This window comes from Ruditapes philippinarum, unplaced genomic scaffold (assembly GCF_026571515.1).
Source record: "Ruditapes philippinarum isolate M1 unplaced genomic scaffold, ASM2657151v2 ctg7946_1_1_1_1, whole genome shotgun sequence".
Classification (NCBI taxonomy): Eukaryota; Metazoa; Mollusca; class Bivalvia; order Venerida; family Veneridae; genus Ruditapes; species Ruditapes philippinarum.
Window position 1 is genome coordinate 19311 of NW_026852257.1, and position 21115 is coordinate 40425.

The 21115-nt window shown below is 33.7% G+C and overlaps 1 protein-coding gene across 1 annotated transcript; it reads right to left on the minus strand.

The window, feature by feature from the left end:
• Window positions 1-834: 834 nt before the first annotated feature.
• Window positions 835-21110, minus strand: LOC132754435 (fatty acyl-CoA reductase 1-like). The gene is made up of 13 exons (XM_060745066.1): window positions 20992-21110; window positions 14036-14230; window positions 12630-12805; window positions 11908-12087; window positions 11127-11304; window positions 10075-10119; window positions 9073-9191; window positions 8050-8117; window positions 6784-6865; window positions 5693-5782; window positions 4845-4974; window positions 2621-2748; window positions 835-1911 (listed from the first exon to the last, which is right to left on the minus strand). Exons 2-13 carry the CDS (start codon window positions 14228-14230, stop codon window positions 1752-1754), a joined length of 1551 nt encoding a protein of 516 aa, XP_060601049.1. The 5' UTR covers window positions 20992-21110; the 3' UTR covers window positions 835-1751.
• Between the last annotated feature and the right edge of the window lie 5 nt (window positions 21111-21115).

The window sequence follows — 21115 nt, forward strand, 5'->3', positions numbered from 1 at the left end:
ATTTCCTTTGAACTTTACCCTCGGTGGTTATTTCCTTTGAAATGAAATAATACCCTCGGTGGTTATTTCCTTTGAAATGAAATAATACCCTCGGTGGTTATTTCCATTTGAACTGAAATAATACCACCCTTGGTGGTTATTTCCTTTGAACTGAAATAATACCCTCGGTGGTTATTTCCTTTGAACTTTACCCTCGGTGGTTATTTCCTTTCAAATGAAATAATACCCTTGGTGGTTATTTCCTTTGAAATGAAATAATACCCTCGGTGGTTATTTCCATTTGAACTGAAATAATACCACCCTTGGTGGTTATTTCCTTTGAACTGAAATAACACCCTCGGTGGTTATTTCCTTTGAACTATACCCTCAGTGGTTATTTCCTTTGAAATGAAATAATACCCTCAGTGGTTATTTCCTTTGAATGAAATAATACCCTCGGTGGTTATTTCCTTTGAAATGAAATAATACCCTCGGTGGTTATTTCCTTTGAAATGAAATAATACCCTCGGTGGTTATTTCCATTTGAACTGAAATAATACCACCCTTGGTGGTTATTTCCTTTGAAATGAAATAATACCCTCGGTGGTTATTTCCTTTGAAATGAAATAATACCCTCGGTGGTTATTTCCTTTGAACTGAAATAATACCCTCGGTGGTTATTTCCTTTGAACTGAAATAATACCCTCGGTGGTAATTTCCTTTGAACTGAAATAATACCCTCGGTGGTTATTTACATTGAACTGAAATAATACCCTCAGTGGTTATTTCCTTTGAACTGAAATAATACCCCTCGGTGGTTATTTACATTGAACTGAAATAATACCCTTGGTGGTTATTTCCTTTGAAATGAAATAATACCCTCGGTGGTTATTTCAGTATTCGTGCACCTCGAGTGTTATTTCATGTCTGGAGTCACTAATAAGCACTATTTCCCTTTGAGACATGTGATATTTTTATAATAACTACGTCTTCATATTTATGACAACTACTCGATCATAAATTCTCTTTAACAAGCATTTCTGTCATCAATTAATTAGAAGTCTTAGTCAAATGTGTTATATTTACCATAATTAAAAAGCTGCAAAATTTGTGTCAAATAAAAGCAACAAACGTTGATACAAAATAAAATATGTTTGAGATTTTAAAAAAACATATTCAACATAATGAAATGTGTCGTGCCAAAATTAATAGCGAACTCTTTTTCTACTCCTAAACAATGCATAGAAAATAAATCAAACTAATAAAAGTTCCATAACAGTATGTGTAAATTGTTTATCAAGTGGGTAAGGCTTTTATAGCATGGTCCATCCACTCACAGAAATTTTCCATTCATGTGCTTTGTTATAATATATGTTAGGTAACCAATAATTATTCTAATATTACCAACAGATAAATATAGTTAAACATCCTTTGTTATAAATACTTGAACACAATAGCTTATGTCTCAGTTAAATGTAAATATTTCAATGATATGATTATATTCTTCGAATAATTTTATACATTTCCTCAATTCAAACGTCTTTGGGGTTTATTTGATCAATTTCTTGCAGCAAAAAATTTCAATACCTTGAACAAAAATTAAATGTAAGAAATAAGAAATGCTTTATTTTCCTGCTATTTTCTTCAAAGATAGGAAAGACAATGTGAAAAATTATACTATGTATATAAATTATAAAGATATTTTAATGTAACAGTGTTAATATATCTCCTGAAGTAACATTTGATCAACATCATATCACAGTATATCTGTCTTATGTTGCTTTGGCAAACCCTGGAACCTTCTGCAGTATTTTGGATGCCCAGCTTAGAACCATGTTCCACAAGAGACGAGCAACTGTCACTCTCTTCACCAATAGTCTCCACACAATGACAAACACCAGGACGTTGAAAGCCAGGTGGATTCTTTGTAACCTAAGAGATATAAATTCAATGAAATAAATGCACATTAACTTTTTATGCATATATCATACACTAATGTTACCAGTACTGGTGTCAAATGAGGACTCAAAATTTTCTCCCTAAAAGCGAGGATCATATCAAAACTACTTGGCTAAAGATTACCTTACACATGAATGAAAAGTTTAAAAGATGAATATTTCATTCCAGTTCTTAATTAGTTAATCAACATCTTGCAGGCTAGTCTGCAGCCTTCATTTTCAAGTAATTTTGTTGTGAATAATGCTTCCAAGGGATCACTTTGTTTCCAGATTTCTATACTTCACAACAGCAGGTGTCAACTGCTGTGTGGCAGCTGTTAAAAGTTGCACCATACTTAATTTCAGTGTTGTTATATTTGTCTGGTCCTTCGGAATCATTGATGTCAGCACTATTAAGTGTTGAGAATTAAGTACCCCTCAAGCCAGTGCTAGTGTTGAACATATTCATTATCCCTCATGTACAGACTGAATCAAACCAAGTCTGCAATTTTCATGTAATTTTGTTATGATTAATGCTTCCGAGGGATCACTTTGTTTCCAGATTTTCAGTTTATAACTCGGATGGTGAATTCTTCAGGGTCTTGGCAAGCTTTTTGACATAAAAAGAATTCACTAAAATAGTTATACAGAATAAAAGAAAACAAAAATAAACATGTAACTGATTTATTAAAATACTAATATACCTGGCTAGTGCTTTCCTTGCATGAGGAAGTTTGGACAATTCTTCCTTCAGTACAAATTGTTTTGTTCCTAGACAAAATGCCTCCATATATGTGGGCCAGTGTATCACTTTGGGATTGAATGTGAAATTCTAAAATTAGAATAAAGTATAAATAATCTAGCATTTGATACAATATAAGCCATGAATAAAAAAAGTATTAAAAAAACCCATAAAAACATGCATATTATGAACCGCGTCACGACAAAACTAACATAGTGCGTTTGCGACCAGCATGGATCCAGACCAGCCTGCCCATTCGCGCAGTCTGATAAGGATCCATGCTGTTTGCTTACCAACCCTATTACAAGTAGAGAAACTGATAATGAACAGCATGGATCCTGATCAGACTGCGTGGATGCGCTATGTTGGTTTTGTCGTGACGCGGCTCATATGTAAGTTGTTTGAAATAAATCTTTATTGGATCACATAAATCTTCAAGATCACTAATGAAAACGAGTTTATACTTGACATATTTACTATCTTAAAGAAATTAATATAGGTTTGTCTGTGTAGTTATTACACCAATTTCTATTCGACCAGAGTGTTTGGTCTATCAAACCAGCTTTCCTGGACAACTAACCAGTAACAGCCAATTTCTCCACAAGTGACTCAATGTTCAATAATATGATTTCTAAATCAGGTGTGACAGACAAAAACTAGAACTGCCACTATGATGGCCTGAATACCCCCGCATACCACTTTGTCAGAATCAACAGTGGCCATTTAGAGCTCAAGGACAATCTCCCTGCCAAATCTGAGGTTACTAAGCCAGTGCAATGCTTCAAATGTGAAAATGTCAAAATCAATACATTGCGGACAGGACATTTACTTTAGCAATTGAGAAGAAAAGCTTTTTTTTTGTCAAGGTCCCTGTGACCTTGAACTTTGACCCAGTGACCTCAAAATCAATAGGGGTCACCTTATAGTCATGATCAACATCCATGCCAAATATGAAGACTGTGGGTCATAGGAATCTAAAGTTATTGGGCAGACAAACTTTTTGAAGTCAAAGTCCCTGTGACCTTGACCTTTGACCTGGTGACCTCAAAATCAATAGGGGTCATCTACTTATCATGACTAACCTCCATTCCAAATATGAAGACTGTGGGTCAAAGGAATCTTAAGTTATTGGGCGGACAAGCTTTTTCAAGTCAAGGCCCCTGTGACCTTGACCTTTGACCTGGTGACCTCAAAATCAATAGGGGTCATCTACTAATCATGACTAACCTTCATTCCAAATATGAAGACTGTGGGTCAAAGGAATCTTAAGCTATTGGGCGGACAAGCTTTTTGAAGTGAAGGCCCCTGTGACCTTGACCTTTGACCTGGTGACATCAAAATCAATAGGGGTCATCTACTAATCATGACTAACCTCGATGCCAAATATGAAGACTTTGGGTCAAATGAATCTTAAGTTATTGGGCGGACAAGCTTTTTGAAGTCAAGGCCCCTGTGACCTTGACCTTTGACCTGGTGACCTTAAAATCAATAGGGGTCATCTACTAATCATGACTAACCTCCATGCCAAATATGAAGACTGTAGGTCAAAGGAATCTTAAGTTATTGGGCGGACAAGCTTTTTGAAGTCAAGGCCCCTGTGACCTTGACCTTTGACCTAGTGACCTCAAAATCAATAGGGGTCATCTTCTAATCATGACTAACCTCCATGCCAAATATGAAGACTAAGGGTCAAAGGAATCTTAAGTTATTGGGCGGACAAGAAAAAACCGACGGACGGCCGGACAGCCGGATGGCCGGACGGACAAGCTGATTCCAGTATACTCCCCTTACAACTTTGTTGTGCGGGGGTATAATTACCATTAGACTAAATAAGCTGTGTCACAACAAAACCAACATAATGCGTTTGCAACCAGCATGGATCCAGACCTGATCAGGATCCATGCTGTTCGCTTACCAACCCTTTTACAAGTAGAGAAACTGATAGCGAACAGCATGGATCCTGATCAGACCGCGCAGCTGCACAGACTGGTCTGGATCCATGCTGGTCACAAACGCATTATGTTGGGTTTGTTGTGACGCGGCTCAAATGTGCAAGATTAAATGTCACAGAGAAATGTCACCTTGCCCTAGGATTAAACCAGTGACCATTGTATTACAAATCATCTATCTCTCCAGTGATCTAAGCAGTTTAATTAAGGCAAACAATGACAGAAATGTTCACTTACCTTCCTATCTTCAGGTGTTAATGCTTTCTCCAGTAAGTACATGTTGTCGTTGGAAAATGTCCATCCTTTACTTGTGAAGAAATCAAGACTGCTTACTGCCTTCTGCAGTTTACCCTGGATTCTCACAAACCTGAAATAAAAAATCATTTAATCCATAACCTGCTTCAAACAAAATAAGTTAGCATTTGCCACCAGTATAGAGCCAGGGGAGCCTGCACATCTGTGCAGTCTGACCAGGTTCAATACAGTTGACAGCTAATTTTTGTATTTTGATATTGTAATCATTTGAAGACTTCAATGGAATGTTCCAATTTTAAAGCAGGGAAAACCTATATCACATAATTATTATTCAAATGGGTTTAGAGTTAATTAACTTACCCTGCTTTAATTTTGACACTGTCCCAAAGTAATATGTAGTGAATACAATACAACGAAAAACTTAATTCACATCAACATCAACCAAAATAAACAATTATTACTAAGCTTTGATAAAGCAGAACATTCTTGCAAATATAAAAAGGGATTATCTAGAATCTTGTATCCAATAATCCTTCACATCATCTAGTGGTAAGGTAGATGCAGTTTTAATTTGGTACCCTAAAGTACAGAATTTAACCATACTAGTGGTCTTTAAAGGAGGCAAATCATTATCTGGGAACTTTTGGAAACAGAAACATGGTTTAGAGAGAAATGCCGTTACAATTCAGTTACAATATACAGAGAGTTATACATATAGTCAGTAATACAGGAGTTCTAGTCCGTAGAGATAAATGAGATAGTGATTGCTTTGTGTCTGCAGTATTATAAAAGAGGTATGCAATTTAAATGTTCAATATGAATATACTTACATGCGTCGTCTACCAGATATCCACATATAGAAGTCCATCATGTATGCTGGTAGCATATGGTCAAATAACACGTTCATGTCATGCCATAATCTGTACAGATACAAAACTTTTCTCAGAAAATGTTTCATATCAACCATTTCATAAACTAGGAAGGAAAAATCTTAACTTACCATATTTCTACAGTTTTCAGTTTAAAAGATGTTTTGAATGTTATTTGAACAACTTAATTGCAGGAAATATTGTTATTATGGTAAATGCTAAGCGTAGCAAAATATATTTGTAAACAATTTCATTTTCCCCACACAAAGACATGAAACATTTTCAGTTTATTACTGCATCACTGAATATAGTTTACTATCCAAACAATATTGCTACCATGTATGGACAACAGGTATACAGGTATAGAATACCAATGTTATTTACTATTTCAAAACCCCCTTCCTCCTTCTGCTAGTAGAACGCAGATGTTCAGAAAGCAGTGTAGAAATTATAATATTATAATATCATGTGAAAAAGATTTGAAAGCAATGATTTATTTTTTCAAACCTTTAACAGTTACATTCCTCCATTTACGGGGCATCTGTCTATTTAAAACCATACTTGTGGGGTTTATATTTAATGTGGGCCATACATAAGACCTCGCAACTCTACCATGTTTAAAATGACGTATGGGGGTGTAGGCTACCCTTCTAAAATAGTGCCCGTAAGCTGGTTTTAATAGTTAATGCTATATGCACCACAAATGTATATATTTTTATGGGGTTTTATGTTTCTTGTCAAAATGTTTTCACCTATTGTAAAATTAAATATATAGTTGATATATATAACTTAGTAACCCTTAGTTCTGTTGTTTGGAAATGTTCATTATATGCCAACATAGTGGCATATATAAAAACTGACTGTATGAAATAATGCCACTCAAGTCGGTCTTATATATGGGCCCCGTAAGTGACGGTATGTGTGAATATATAGACAGACTTTAATTCAGAGCTAATTCTAACTGCATGTATATGCTATTTAGCATTAAATATCCCTTAACACCATACTGATGCCTCAATGTATTACAATATAAAGAAACAGACATAACTTACACACTCTTGGTAAATCTTGGGTTAGGAATTCTTGCAACATTCTCTAGCGGATTTTTCATGAGATATTCATATGACATTCTCTCTGTAATACAACATGAAAAACAAAAATTAAATCTGACTACCCTAACACTGTATAATGAACTAGTCCTGTTGAAATTAAGAATAGCTTATTATAACTTCTAAGGGCTGTCAAATGCTGATATTTTGTAATGACTGTTACCCTGCTGAAACAGGAAATAATCTGCCTTTGCCATCAGTATAAAACCATGTCAGCTGGCACATTCAAACAGTCGGTCCACGCTCTATACTGACGGTGACCAATTTTCATATTTTGATATTGAAATCCCTTAAAGTTCAAATGAACTGTTCTAAATTCAAAGCAGGACAAATCTAAATATACAAATTCAGTAGATTAAGGTTAAAACAATTAACAGCATTGAGTTTAAACAAACTGAGAAAAGAAGCAGTTTTATCTGGCCTCTAAACTGGCAGCATAGGTAACTCTTTAATCCGGCCAGTTAAATACACACTTCTTTCAAGGCTTCACAAACAGTTCAGTAAAACTACAACTCTCCAATAAGCCAACTGAAAAACTATGATACATGTACATATATATATCTTTCTTGCATGATGCTAGTTAAAGCATAAATTTTAACAATAAATCTTCCCTGTTTTATCCTTATGCATCACATCACATTTCACACCAACACTAGATCATAATTATGACAGTTTCCCAGATTTTTGATAGTCGGTTACATCATGGTACTACATGTTTTTCTTGCATGTCAGACAGGATTATCTACCGTTTACACCGGTGCTAGAAAACTCTGTCTTACACCCCCCATGTACGACAAGTTGCATGTTTTAAATGACGTCATTGCCGTGCACCTTTTATGAATGAATTGCGTTCTTAGGATGACGTCATTTTACCATTATGAATGAAGTTGTAAGTTCATATGCTACTATCAGAAAAAAGTGTGTAATGAGAATATCAGTTTTCGTACTTTCCTGTTCTGAAAATAACTGATATGTAATATGCAAGAAAATGAATCAAACACTGGCTGCCGGTACAGACCAGAATATCTAGCTCTCGGGTAACTGTTAAGCGGAAACTCGGCAGAGCCTTGTTACCGCCGTAAACAGTCGAGCTAGATATTCCGGTCTGTACCGGCAGCCAGTGTACGATTCTTATAATACCATATTAAGTACAATTTGATATCTGGAAAAATAGGTCAAAGAATAAATTTAACAAAAAACAGAACTTACCCATCTGTCCCCATGTAAATCTGTTGATTTGCCCTGATGTACAGTTGAATACTTTCATTTCAGCAGGTCTGAAAACAATCATATCACTCAACTTATATAGATTATCATATCATAAAATACAATTTGTGTGTTGTTGGCAACAAAATAAGACTTGAGTTACTTAATTTTTATCAATATATATTTTTGTTTATATATGACTAGGATTCTTCAATCCCTAATGCACTCTTTTATTTGCTATATAAGGCTTCTTTTACATTAGCCTTACAACAGATGTACAAACGAATTTTGACAAAATTTATTGTGTTAAGTGAGGAAGCGGCAAAACATTCATACAAAATCTTAAAGGTTGCAAGGTTGCGTAACATTGCACACTGATTTCTCAACATGCACATTATTTCTGAGATTTTTTTTAAAGATTTTGGGCGTCTCAAGACAATTGTACGACAGACTCAATATTTCTAGAGGTTCCTGTGTAAAAATGTTTTGCATTTGTCTTGCCAGGAACAAAGATTTGCCGCACAAGCATCTTGCGGCTAATGCGGGCCGTAATCAAATGATGTCAACTGATAGATATACAAATATGTCTAGACAGACTGTAAAATTTCCTGCAACCTTTCTACGCACAGATTTCTATACAAATCATAAAAACCAAATTTTGTGCCGCTGATGTGAATTAGGCTTTAACTGAATGTGTATAATAGAAACCACAATTCTATATCTCGATCTAATATAAGTCAATATTATCACAAACATAGGATAAAATCTGTACAATTGTATAATGTTCATGTCTGTAAAGTTTCATTACTATCGATACATATTCAGCAAAGAGAGATGTGAGAATTCACTCCTGAATTGAATCTTAAAGTAGCAATTTTCGACTTCACAAATTAAACAATGACAAACATGGACTTCTGGGTATCATGTGAAACGTTGAGTGTATGCGACTTCAACAATTTCTGTCTGACCAGACTAATATGACCTACTACAGTATATAACATTTTAGGTTTTATTCAGTATACTTACTTGTGTATAGCAGTATACCATCCTATAGTAATGAGCATATTTGTAGCAAGATCTACAGGTATAATGTCAGCAGTGGCGTTGAAGTCTCCTTTCATAGTACGTAGCACCCCTTTTCCTATCTACAGATATAAACAAAATTATCTACTTATAACTAAGCGGATTTAGATACTAGTATTTTATTTATGATGAAGGTTCTGAGAGAACATTTTTGCTTTTATGTACAGGCTATCCAAGGCATCATTACATTTCTGTGTTGATAGAAAACCTACCAGACAACATAAATGTAGTATACGATAAGATGCAGTTTAAAAACTCAATTCTATTTGAAGCTCTGACAGTCTTTTATTACAAGGCAGATAAAACTGCAGCTATTTTTATAAAGATCATTTTCTCATCGAGTTTTCCTAAGTCTGCCAAGCTATTGAGAAGATTTCATTTAAAGACCTTTGTTTCATTAGCACTAGTGTTCACCATGTATAGCGATCTTAAAAAATTTCAGCTATTATATTTTCAGGACCACCCTAGGATTACTCCCGCAGAGTTTTATCAAAACCGATACCACAATGACATTACATTTAAGCTCTGGCCATCTTTTTCATTTTATTAAGCAAACCATGCCTATTCAAGTTATTATATTGTAAGGGACCAGCCAAGGAAAATTCCTATACAGTTTCATTAAAATCTACCATGCATTTACATGGTGGTATACTAAAAGCTTGTTTCTATTTTTAGCTGTGCCAGCTATATTTACTCCTTTTTCAAAGCACTACCACAAGTCATTACAATCAAATGTTGTTAAAATTCCTAATAAGTTTCAATAAAACCTACCTAGCTCAGGTGAGCTAAAAACCCAAGATAATCTAAAAAGCTGTGTTATTTTATGAAAATTAGCATATGATTTTAATCTTTTGTAACCTGACCTTTTAATTAATATAAAATTTAAGGTTTAATAAGTGAGGGACAAAAACATAACAAAAACAATAAAATCATTCCTTTACTTACTGCAGCAAAAAGTCCAGTTGGTCCATTAAGATTGTCTACCCAGCCCTGTAAAAATATAAATAGAGGATATTGAATGAGTGTAAGTTCAATACTGAATTTATTGCACGAGTTGAATGAAATTACATTATGCGAGCTTCTGGCGAGCATAATATCATTTGATTAAACGAGTGCAATAAATTCAGTAATGAACTTACACGAATTTAATATTCTATTTATCACATACCCAAAAATAAAGACTGTTTAAAGTGAAATAAAAGTCATTTTTCATTGAAGCGCCTATAGTATAACCCTAACATTTAGCGCGTCTTTACACTATGTTTGTATAACGCTAATGACGTCACGTCAAAATATATGCACGACCGTGCAATACCAATTTTACGGAGTCGCAAAATCGGCACAGGTGTGTGATAATAATATATAATATCTAAAGTTTTAATATTGATAAACAGGCAAGTAAGTACATCTTTGATACTTTTCTTTTGATTTAAATATATTTCATAGAAATATATAAATATACATGTATATGAAAGAAAGTCATGAGCGGGAAATTATACATAAAAAAAAATCGCACGAAAAATCGACACGCAGCAGCCAGGACTCGAAAGCACATGTATATACATGCATATATATATGCCTATATTTTTATGAACTGTAGCTTGTCTCATAAAATGTAGCTTGGCCCAAGTTGAAATAATATTTTGATAAATTCACTGTGAATTTTCAAAATATATATTAATTCACAGTTGTATGTAAGTAATGCAATGAAAACCATGTAATAAATACTGGTATAAATACAATGAAATAGATTTATAGTTAATACTAAAATGAGCATAACATAAATTTCAAATTTTAAAAAGATCTAACTTTTTATAGGTTACAAATGTGTCCACATCAAATCTGTTAATTATTAACAATGTTAATGTAAAATCCATTGACCTTTGACAATGGAACCTTTTATAGTCAAGGTAAATCAGAGCCGAAACATGTCAAAATAAAGCAATTGTCTTTGTCTTAATATGTTAAGTATACACATATAAACAATATTTACTTACAGCAATTGGTTCCTGGTATGTGGCACCAACTATTGACGGTCTAAAAATAGCAACAGGAAGGTCACGACACTCTTCTTTGAGCAGGGTTTCAGCAATAGATTTGGTAAATGTGTAGGTATTGGGTCGACTACCTACCATCTTTGGTGTCAGTATATCTAGAGTCTCTGAGTCCATCCATCTACAAAAATTAACATTGTCACGTCATTTGAATTTACCTTTATTCTCGGTAAATGGATTTTTCACTACTTTATTTTGGAACAGAAGTCCGATAATAGTTCCATGGATTTCAGTATCTCAACTACTATAAGTATGCACCTTGGGTTCTGTTTTTATTATGTTTTGTTTTTTTTGTCACACAGACAACAGTATAGGTCATTCGGCGACATTCCAGCTTTACTGGTGGAGGAATACCTCAGGTGCCCTTCCCAGTTTTATTTCAGACACGAACAACGTAAGCTAGCTGGATAGCTCTCTCATAAGACAGCACAGAAGTGCAGTTTGGCCTGGGTTTATAGTAATTCCTAAGTTGTATTTTTTGCACTAGTTCATCATTTTTAATCAAACAGATTAAGGCATTAAAAATATTCATAGATTATAAATTTTGAGTTATCTGAGACTGTGGATTCAAGCCTGTCAATAAATACTTAATAAGAAAATATTTATCAGATTTACGAAATTCTAATATTATCACCATATTCTATTGAAAATATTCTAATCCAAATTGTGAATTTAGTATTGGGTTGTACAAAGTGACAGTTGTAAAGTATTATATCAAACTCACCCTACGGCACTGAGGAGTTGTTTGGGCTGCATTGGAGGTGGATAGACCTCCTCTTTAATCTCATTCACATTGCAGTTTGCATAGGCAGTTGAGATATGTACAAAAGATATAAGGCTTGGTAATTTTCTACTCAGTTCTAACATTCTTTGAACACCCACTATGTTCATATCTACTGACAACCTAAAGTAACAAAAAATCATAGACCTGACCTTAGTAAGAATAAAAGACTGAAAACAAGCAAATAAACATAATAAGGCACTACTGTAAACATACAATTTCAGATAAGACACTTCTCTTATTATAAGGTAAACCACAAATAAATTTCAAATGTCTTATGTAAAATATGACAGAGTATATATTAGTTTTATCATCAAAATTATACACCATCACCCCCATCCCTGCCCCAATATTACAAACAAACCATCCTTAATTATACAAACAGAGAAATGGCAAAATAATTGGAACAGTTACAGGTAGTCAAGTTATACCTAGATTCTGATTACAATCAACTCCGCTTATATCAAATTCAATTTGTTATCATTTGGTTAATATTCGTACAGAGAATCGATAATTTGGTAATTATCGGGTATTTACAGTAATTTATCAAACGATGGTGCCAAGTTAAGTCAACTGTATTTATAATTATTGCCTTTCTTAAATTATAATGTCTAAAAATTTATTTTACTAATCTGGTTTGTTGCTTCTTAAATAAAAGTACATACTTCATAGCTTCATCAAATTTGATTGTAGCTGCTGAATGGAACACAACAGAGACCTCTTTGATTAGTATGTCTACTTGAGATTGTTCTATACCTAGACCGTCCTTCACTATATCTCCCTCGATAGCGACACATCTCTTTTTGAAGTCTGCATCTTGGTGCCGAATTTTATCAAATATCTACAACAAATCAGAACATTCTTTTGAATTCTTTAATCATAATGATATTTTAATCTCTTTTAAATCTTTTAAGCTCCCCCATGCATTGTATCTGGCACAAGCAAACATTTCTGTAAAAAGACCAACCTTAAACAAGCTAGCCTTGCCAGAAAGCTTACTCTGAATAAATTGAACATCTCCAGTGGGATTTAAACTAACAATGTTCAAGGGCTACAGACTTAATGCAGCTAACCGTAACCACTCAGCCAGTCTGTGAAATAATTTTTTAGGTTATAGACCCGAACAGATTATCACAGGCCCAAAACATTTTTTGTGCAAAATAAAGACAGCAGTTTATTTTGTGTTTTATTTACAACAAGGTTCAATAAAGTAACAAAACCACGGAAAATCAATCAGTCACATTTATGATATTCGGTTCTTTATTACTCTCATATGCAACCTTACTCTTCAATCTACTGCTTTTTAAAAAAAATACTGTTTCAGTGTTTGAAATGTGAAAACAAATATAAACAAGGGAGGCTGGCATTCAATGAACGATGCCCCCTAAACAAAACCCAGCCACACAATTTAATTCCAAATTTGGCTTTAGATGTGTAATGTAACTTATTCATGTATGTTGTTCACAAATGTAAACAGGTCAATCTAAAAATAAATGTATTCTAATGGAAATTTATCGTTTATACTTGACATTGACATAACCAACAAATATTTACAAATACTGTATACACTAACCACTCAATGAAGACAATAAATATAGATTACGAATATTTGCATGAGATATTACACAAATCTTACCAGATGTACATAGACTGATGATGTATTACACAACAATTTCAGAAGAATTCAAACTGAAACTAGCTTTGTATGAAAACACAGACATTCTGAATTCAAACACCTGCCAGGCTTTTAAACTTCGGAATTATGCAGGTTTGAATTGGGTTTAACACATCTCGAGCATGGGGCATGTGCCCTATTTTGCAGGCTGCTTAGCCACTGTATGACACCTTACAACAATCTTTTATCTTAATAGCAAACATCTTTAAAATATTTTGGGCATGTCAAAAGAACCTTTGAGAACATGAGACAATATATACATCTGTATCATTTTCTTTACGATTATTATTAGACTTTCTTTCTAGAATCTTTACAATGCTTTTAACATTCAGCACTATTTAACTAAATATTATATCTAAGAGTCAGAATAATTATTATCATGATATTTAACTATACCTTTGATTCAAAAATTTCTTCAAGTCGTTCTTGGATCTCCTTGCCCTTTTTCGGCCTGATCATCAGGTAAAGAGTACAATCCGGACAAGCTCGCAGCAACTTCTCCACTAATGCTTTACCCAAGAACCCTGTTGCACCTGTGATAAATATGCCACGCCCAGCATAGAACTCAGGGACTGATGGAATGGATGACATCTAAAAATATTCAAATTATGTCTAAATATTGTTCTGTTAATAAAGATAAATATTCAGATTATCAAGTTCTTGAATGATTATTATACATAGAAATTATATTACTATTCATGTACATTGTACATTATTTTATTGTTTTAAATATGAAGCAGTCCTTAGTATGAAGCAGTCCTTTCAAATACAACTATCAACAAGTTTTGACAAGATGACCAGCAACAAAGTACTATTCATACCAGTCAAGAGTAATATTTGCTGTATTTTAGCTTGTGATATACATGTATATTAGTACAGTATTATACTACTGTAAATATTGGTCATTTTTGATTTATAATTATCTTTCCCACATCATATTTCTATATATCAGTTCAATCATGTGACATTATAGTTTCTATTGAAAGGTCTTATACTATTTTTGTGACAATATAATATTAAACCTAATCATGACTTAACAGCATTTGACTTATATCAGCTAGAAGACAGAAAACTGTCCCTATTATAAAATAGCCACTGCTATGTACCATGAATGTTAATTTAAATTGAAAATTTTATAAAATGTGTGGGTGAATTCCATTCACAGTTGTTAGAATTTTGATTTCAGATGTCCCACTTTCCTGATTTATCACAAAAAATTTTCCTCTTCAGAAAGCCACAGGTTGTTTCGAAAATTGAGAAAACTAGAAATGTGTCCATAGGACACGGATGCCCCCACAGGCCACTGTTCTGTCAATCTTATGACTCTAGGTCAAATATTTTTTGGACTACATGTGCCACAAGTTGAAAACTAAAAATCAACAAATGGCCATAATTCTGTTAAATTTGGTCGCAGCAAAAATACCTTCCTTTACTACCATCTACACATTAAGATTGTGCATCCCTGGAAGTTTAAGCAAAATCTGCCTTCCGGTTTAAGAGGAGTTGCGTTCACAAAATTTCTACATAGTATATAGTGAAAAATTCAACAAAGGGCCATAATTCTGTTAAATTTGGTCGCAGCAAATATTCCTTCCTTTACTACCATCTACACATTAAGGTTGTTCATCCCTGGAAGTTTAAGCAAAATCTGCCATCCGGTTTAAGAGGAGTTGCGTTCACAAGATTTCGGGACGTACGGACAGACGGATGGACGGACGGACAGACGTACGGACACTCGGACGGACAAGTGCAACGCTATATGCTCCCACTCTGTGGGGGCATAAAAATCATTTGTCAGTAACCAGTTAAAAGCATGGTAAGACTGCACTGATATACAGATTGGCCTGGTACTATAATAGTTGCCAAGACTAACCAATATCAGTTTCAGAAGTGTAATGAATAACCAATACCTATTACATATAATTTAATACATATTAAATATCATGTGGCAGACAAACATATTAAAGATCATGTGGCAACAAGCAATTATCATAGTATTGCAAGCAATCCATAAGTCCCCTATCGGTTTGAGCCCCAGCAACATTCTGATGGGCCATTCAATTTTACCAGTGAATGAATGACATGAATGAACTTAAATCTTTTGAGTTCTAAGTTTGTCTATATCACTGTAATGTGTTAAGTTTCCATGCCTAGTAAGGAAATTATGTTAATACAACCTTGTCATATTATTACGATGTGGGATTTTAAAGTAAATCCTATAAGGAATGAAGAAGTTGGAGTGAAAAATACCAATTTCTCGAAAAAAATCTAAGTTCAAGGGGGACATAATTCTGGAAATAGTCTTGCTAGAGTATTTAACCTTCTCAAAAATGTTGAGTGATAATAAGAAACATATATATGAAGTTTGAAGAAGATACATTAGGAAATAAAATAAAGAAGTTATTTAAAAAAGACAACATTTTTTTTCATAAAAATTCTAAGTTCAAGGGAGGTAATACTGATAATTTTTGTGTAAGAGTTGTAAACCTTGTCACATATGATGTGGTTGATGACCAGAAACTAATATTTAAAGTTTGAAGTAAACACCTTAAGAAATAATGAACTTAGTGAAAAAGCTGAAAAATTTAAATCCGAAATCTTGAAATTCAGGCTATTTGTTGCCATAGCAACCAGAATTTTCAACATAGGAAGAAAAGAAAAAGATGTGCATAATCTCCAGACTGCCATCTACCCATATTTTAAGTTTCATAAAAATATTTTCAGTACTTTTTGAGTTATCACTGGATCCAGTTTATGTGTTAAATTTGCCATATTTTCAGACTTTTTGTTGCCATAGCAACCAGAATTTTCAAGATAGGAAGAAAAAAAGAAGACGTGCATAATCTCCATACTGCCATTTATCCATATATCAAGTTTCATAAAAATATTTTCAGTTCTTTTTGCGTTATCGCGGGATCCAGTTTTGTGGACTGAGGGACTGACAGACGGACGTTCCTACGAATGGGCATTAATTGAGTACTTCTTTTGTTTAATAGTACCCAATATTAGACAACAAAAGTACCCAACAATACTGACGGAATGAATAGAATTACCCAACAAGTGTCCATTCGTGTGTTCAAGGTACCCAACAAGTGTCCATTTGTGCGCCCGGACAGATGGACAGACAGACGGACGGAGAGTCCTAAAGTCCCCTCTGGTTAAACTGGTAGGGGACTTAACAAACATATTAAAGATCATGTGGCAGAAAAACATATTAAAGATCATGTGGCAGGGAAACATATTAAAGATCATGTGGCAGAAAAACATATTAAAGATCATGTGGCAGGGAAACATATTAAAGATCATGTGGCAGAAAAACATATTAAAGATCAATTGTGGCAGACAAACATATTAAAGATCATGTGGCAGAAAAACATATTGAAGATCATGTGGCAGAAAAACATCCAAAAGATCATGTGGCAGAAAAACATATTAAAGATCATGTGGCAGAAAAACATATTAAAGATCATGTGGCAGAAAAACATATTGAAGATCATGTGGCAGAAAAACATATTAAAGATCATGTGGCAAAAAAAACATATTAAAGATCATGTGGCAGAAAAACATATTAAAGACCATATGGCAGACAAACATATTAAAGATCATGTGGCAGGGAAACATATTAAAGATCATGTGGCAGAAAAACATATTAAAGATAATGTGGCAAAATATATATCAAAGATCATGTGACAGAAAAACATATTAAAGATCATGTGACAGAAACACATATTAAAGATCATGTGGCAGAAAAACATATTAAAGATCATGTGGCAGAAAAAACTTTTCCGAAATGCAATCATTTTCATTTCTAAATTGTTTAAAATTTCTGTATCTTGTTACAGTTTCCAGAAAGTTATTCATTAGCAAAATCAATGAACTATATTTTAATTCTTTTGCTCTCTTTATTTGCATAATAGTGATGGGTGTATAAATAATAAATGCTGACATTCAGCTTCCCTTACAACACATTACAGCATGTATAGTGCTACTTTTGTCAGTCATGCTCTTAATTCATTATTAAAACATTATTAAACATGTTTGACTTTTCTTATTTTGTAAAGTATTGAAAAAATATTGCTTTCTGTGGCACAATGTGCCTTCAACTGCTTTTCAATTTTCTTATTTGGCCTTTGATAGCTACTTCATAATCATAAGAAAATATTCACAAGCTCTGCTGAATAAGAGAACTTCAGTAAAAAGAATGTTTTGGGACAGATTTTAAATGAAAAGTTGATGTTATTTGAGTTTTTTGACCTATTAAACAGTTTATTTAGTTTAACACAAGAGGGCCATGATGGCCCTGAACTCACTCATCTGTATATAGGCCATTGGGGCGGGGCTAATTTTAACCCAGGGACTTTTCTTTTTAACAAACTTGGTAGACACCCATTAGAAGATGTTTCATGATAAATATCTAAGTTCTAGCTCTCTGGGTTTTTTAAATGAAGTTGTTACTAAAGACATATAAGGAAAATCAGATCCCCGGGCGGGGCCAATTTAACCCTGGAGCTTTTATTTGAACATATTTGAAAGACACTCACTAGAAGATGTTTCATGCTTAATATCTAAGCTCTAGCTCTATGGGTTATTTAAAATAATTTTTTTTAAAGTTTTTACTAAAGACATATAAGAAAATCAGTACCCCGTGGCGAGGTCAATTTTGATCCCAGGGCTTTTTTTAACAAACGTCGTAGACACTCACCAGAAGATGTTTCATGCTTAATATCTAAGCTCTAACTCTTTGGGTTTTTAAAAAGAAGATTTTTTTAAGTTTTTACTAGATACATATAAGGAAAATCAATGACCCCCCAGGCTGGGGCTAATTTTGACCCCAGTGCTTTTATTTGAACAAACTTGAAAGACACTCACTAGAAGATGTTTCATGCCAAATATTCTTTAAAAGAAGATTTTTAAGTTTTTACTATATACATGTAAGGAAAATCAATGACTCCCTGGGACAGGGCTAATTTTGACCCCAGGGCTTTTATTTGAACAAACTTGGTAGACACTCATTAGACAATGTTTCATGCCAAATATTTAAGCTCTAGCTCTTTTTGTTTTTTTTCAAAAGAAGATTTTTTAAAGTACTGATTACATACATATAGGGAAACTCACTAGAAGATGTTTCATGCCAAATATCTAAGCTCTACCTCTTTGGGTTTTTTTTAAAGAAGATTTTTAAGTTTTTTCTTTTGGTTGCCATGGCAACCAGAGTTCTGCATGGAATTATATTCTTTGAACAAGTTTTAAGGTGACCACCAAAGGAACATTCCTGTGAAGTTTGGATGAAATTGGCTTAGTTGTTTATGACGAGATGTCGTTTAAAGTAAAAGTTTACAGACGCCGGACAGACAGACGCCGGATGAAAAGTGATCACAAAAGCTCACCATGTCACTTTGTGACAGGTGAGCTAAAAATCATTATATTCTGTACTGCTTTAATATTACTCGGTGACCATGCACTTAATTTTTGAAAAACAAAGTTACTACAGATATTTATCAAGTGTCAGGGTTATCTATGTGGAGTTATCCAGTATAATTTATTTTTACACTTCTAATAAACTTAAGATTTCAGTGTGCACACATTTAATGGGCTAATCTTTTAAAAAAATATCCAATTGCCTCTCAAAGGAATGTCACTTAGTTATAGTAAATGTCACTTTGAAATTATTCTGTTTACAATTAAAGATTTTAAGTACTGAAAAGTACAAGATCTTGTGACAGTAAAAAGGTGAAGACACAAGAGCAATCTGTGATCACATGTGTCACCTTATGATAGCTATAATAAAGCAGTTGTATTGAGAAGAGAACTGATTGAAAAGTTTGTTCCCTATATGACATACATGTAGCTGCTTTAAAGCATGTTGCAGCAACTGTATTGCATGAAACACAAAAAATCATTAACAAGCCAAAATGCTTTTTTATTGAATATTCAAGGCCATAACTCAGCCAAAAAAAAATCATTCAACCTGAAAATCCATTTAATATATGATAGAATTTGAGGTACCTATCAATCCTGTGAATTTTACTTAAATTGCATTAATGGACCTTTCCGGTTTTCGTAGCGGAACATTTAGCCACACCTTTTCCATTCATTGCTAGGTCAACTGCTCACAAACAGCATCACAAACATAAGCACGTGTTCTTTTTTTCAGTCAATCTGTAATAATTTGTTTTCGTTCATAAATTAAGGGAGGACAACTTCTGCTGCCTTAAATGAATATTTTTGTTTTAAATATTTCATCGGTTGAACGCCTCAGTGTAAACTTAATGCAGACGATTTAACATTGGCAGTTTATATTGGCACCCCTTGATTTTGAAAATCGCCCCCTTTTTTGAAATAGAGGGGGAAAATCACCCCTATTTTTAATTCCTAGAATAGACACTGTAAATATGCGACTTGGATAAAAGCCCGACAGTCGAACAGATCTGGAATAAGAAATCGTTGGACCTAATCAAAATTTATCGGACATGTCTGTCGGACCGACATATTCGGGAAGTCGAAGGTAGATCTATGTTAGTTTTTTTTATTTTTAAATAGAAAAATGTTTTTTAAGATTATTTTTTTCTACCATACATAACTCAATGCATAATAACGTAGCTCATATACAATAAATATAACCCTTCTGACTGTTACAATTACACATAATGCCTTGAGACGCTTCAGGACACTAAATTTCTTCCAGACTATTTTTAGTGAGACTGGTTTATAAAATGATTTTCTTTTTCATTGTGTTGTTTACTTAATTTTATGATTGTAGTGTAATTAATTGTTTAAATGTTTATCTTGTATCTTTTTGTTTATAAAGACTCTGAAATACTGTAGATTTTGATGTAGCGGTCATAAAAAAGACTCATATCCTGGATTAGACGAGGAGCATTATAAGGTTCATTCCGTTTTCTCTAGTGTATTATATATACAAGTTTTACTCCTGAAAAATACATAGGGGTCTAAACCAGGAAATTGCCGAATAAAAAGCAGCCGATGTAGAAAACATAAAAATAGCAAAAAATTTCGAACGTGGGTGGGGTCCTACCTGTGTCTGGCAAAATTCCTGAAGAAAGGCCTGTAGTCAATGTCGCGGCTACTCTTTAACTAGTGTTGGCAGACATTGTCATATAAATACAAAAAATTATTTCCAGGTCTCTCAGATTCATAATTCTATGGCTAATGTTATAGGCGATTTAACGACTATCCGGATTCTCATGCACTTACTTGGATAAAACAAAAACACTCTCATTATTTAACAACATGAAAAAAGATTTTTCATTACTATAACAGAAAACATTTATTACAAATATTTAAGGCATAAAACATATTAAAAATTTCAACAAGAAACACAAATATCTTACTTTTCACAGAGCAATTTTCGTTCAATCTCGCACCTGTCACAGGTAGTTTGGAAAAGGCTAAAGTTCTTATTTTAATCGTTGTCGTCCACAAGCAGACAAAAGTAGTTTGTAACTAGTACGTTAG

What these genes read in the sequence shown, in the direction of transcription:
- LOC132754435 (XM_060745066.1), bottom strand. Translation starts at nt 14,230, where the DNA reads ATGTCATCCATTCCATCAGTCCCTGAGTTCTATGCTGGGCGTGGCATA. An exon ending in AAGAAATTTTTGAATCAAAG is followed by an intron (nt 12,806 to 14,035) that starts GTATAGTTAAAT and finishes GATTTGTTGTAG; the next exon opens with ATATTTGATAAAATTCGGCA. An exon ending in AAATTTGATGAAGCTATGAA is followed by an intron (nt 12,088 to 12,629) that starts GTATGTACTTTT and finishes TTGTTACTTTAG; the next exon opens with GTTGTCAGTAGATATGAACA.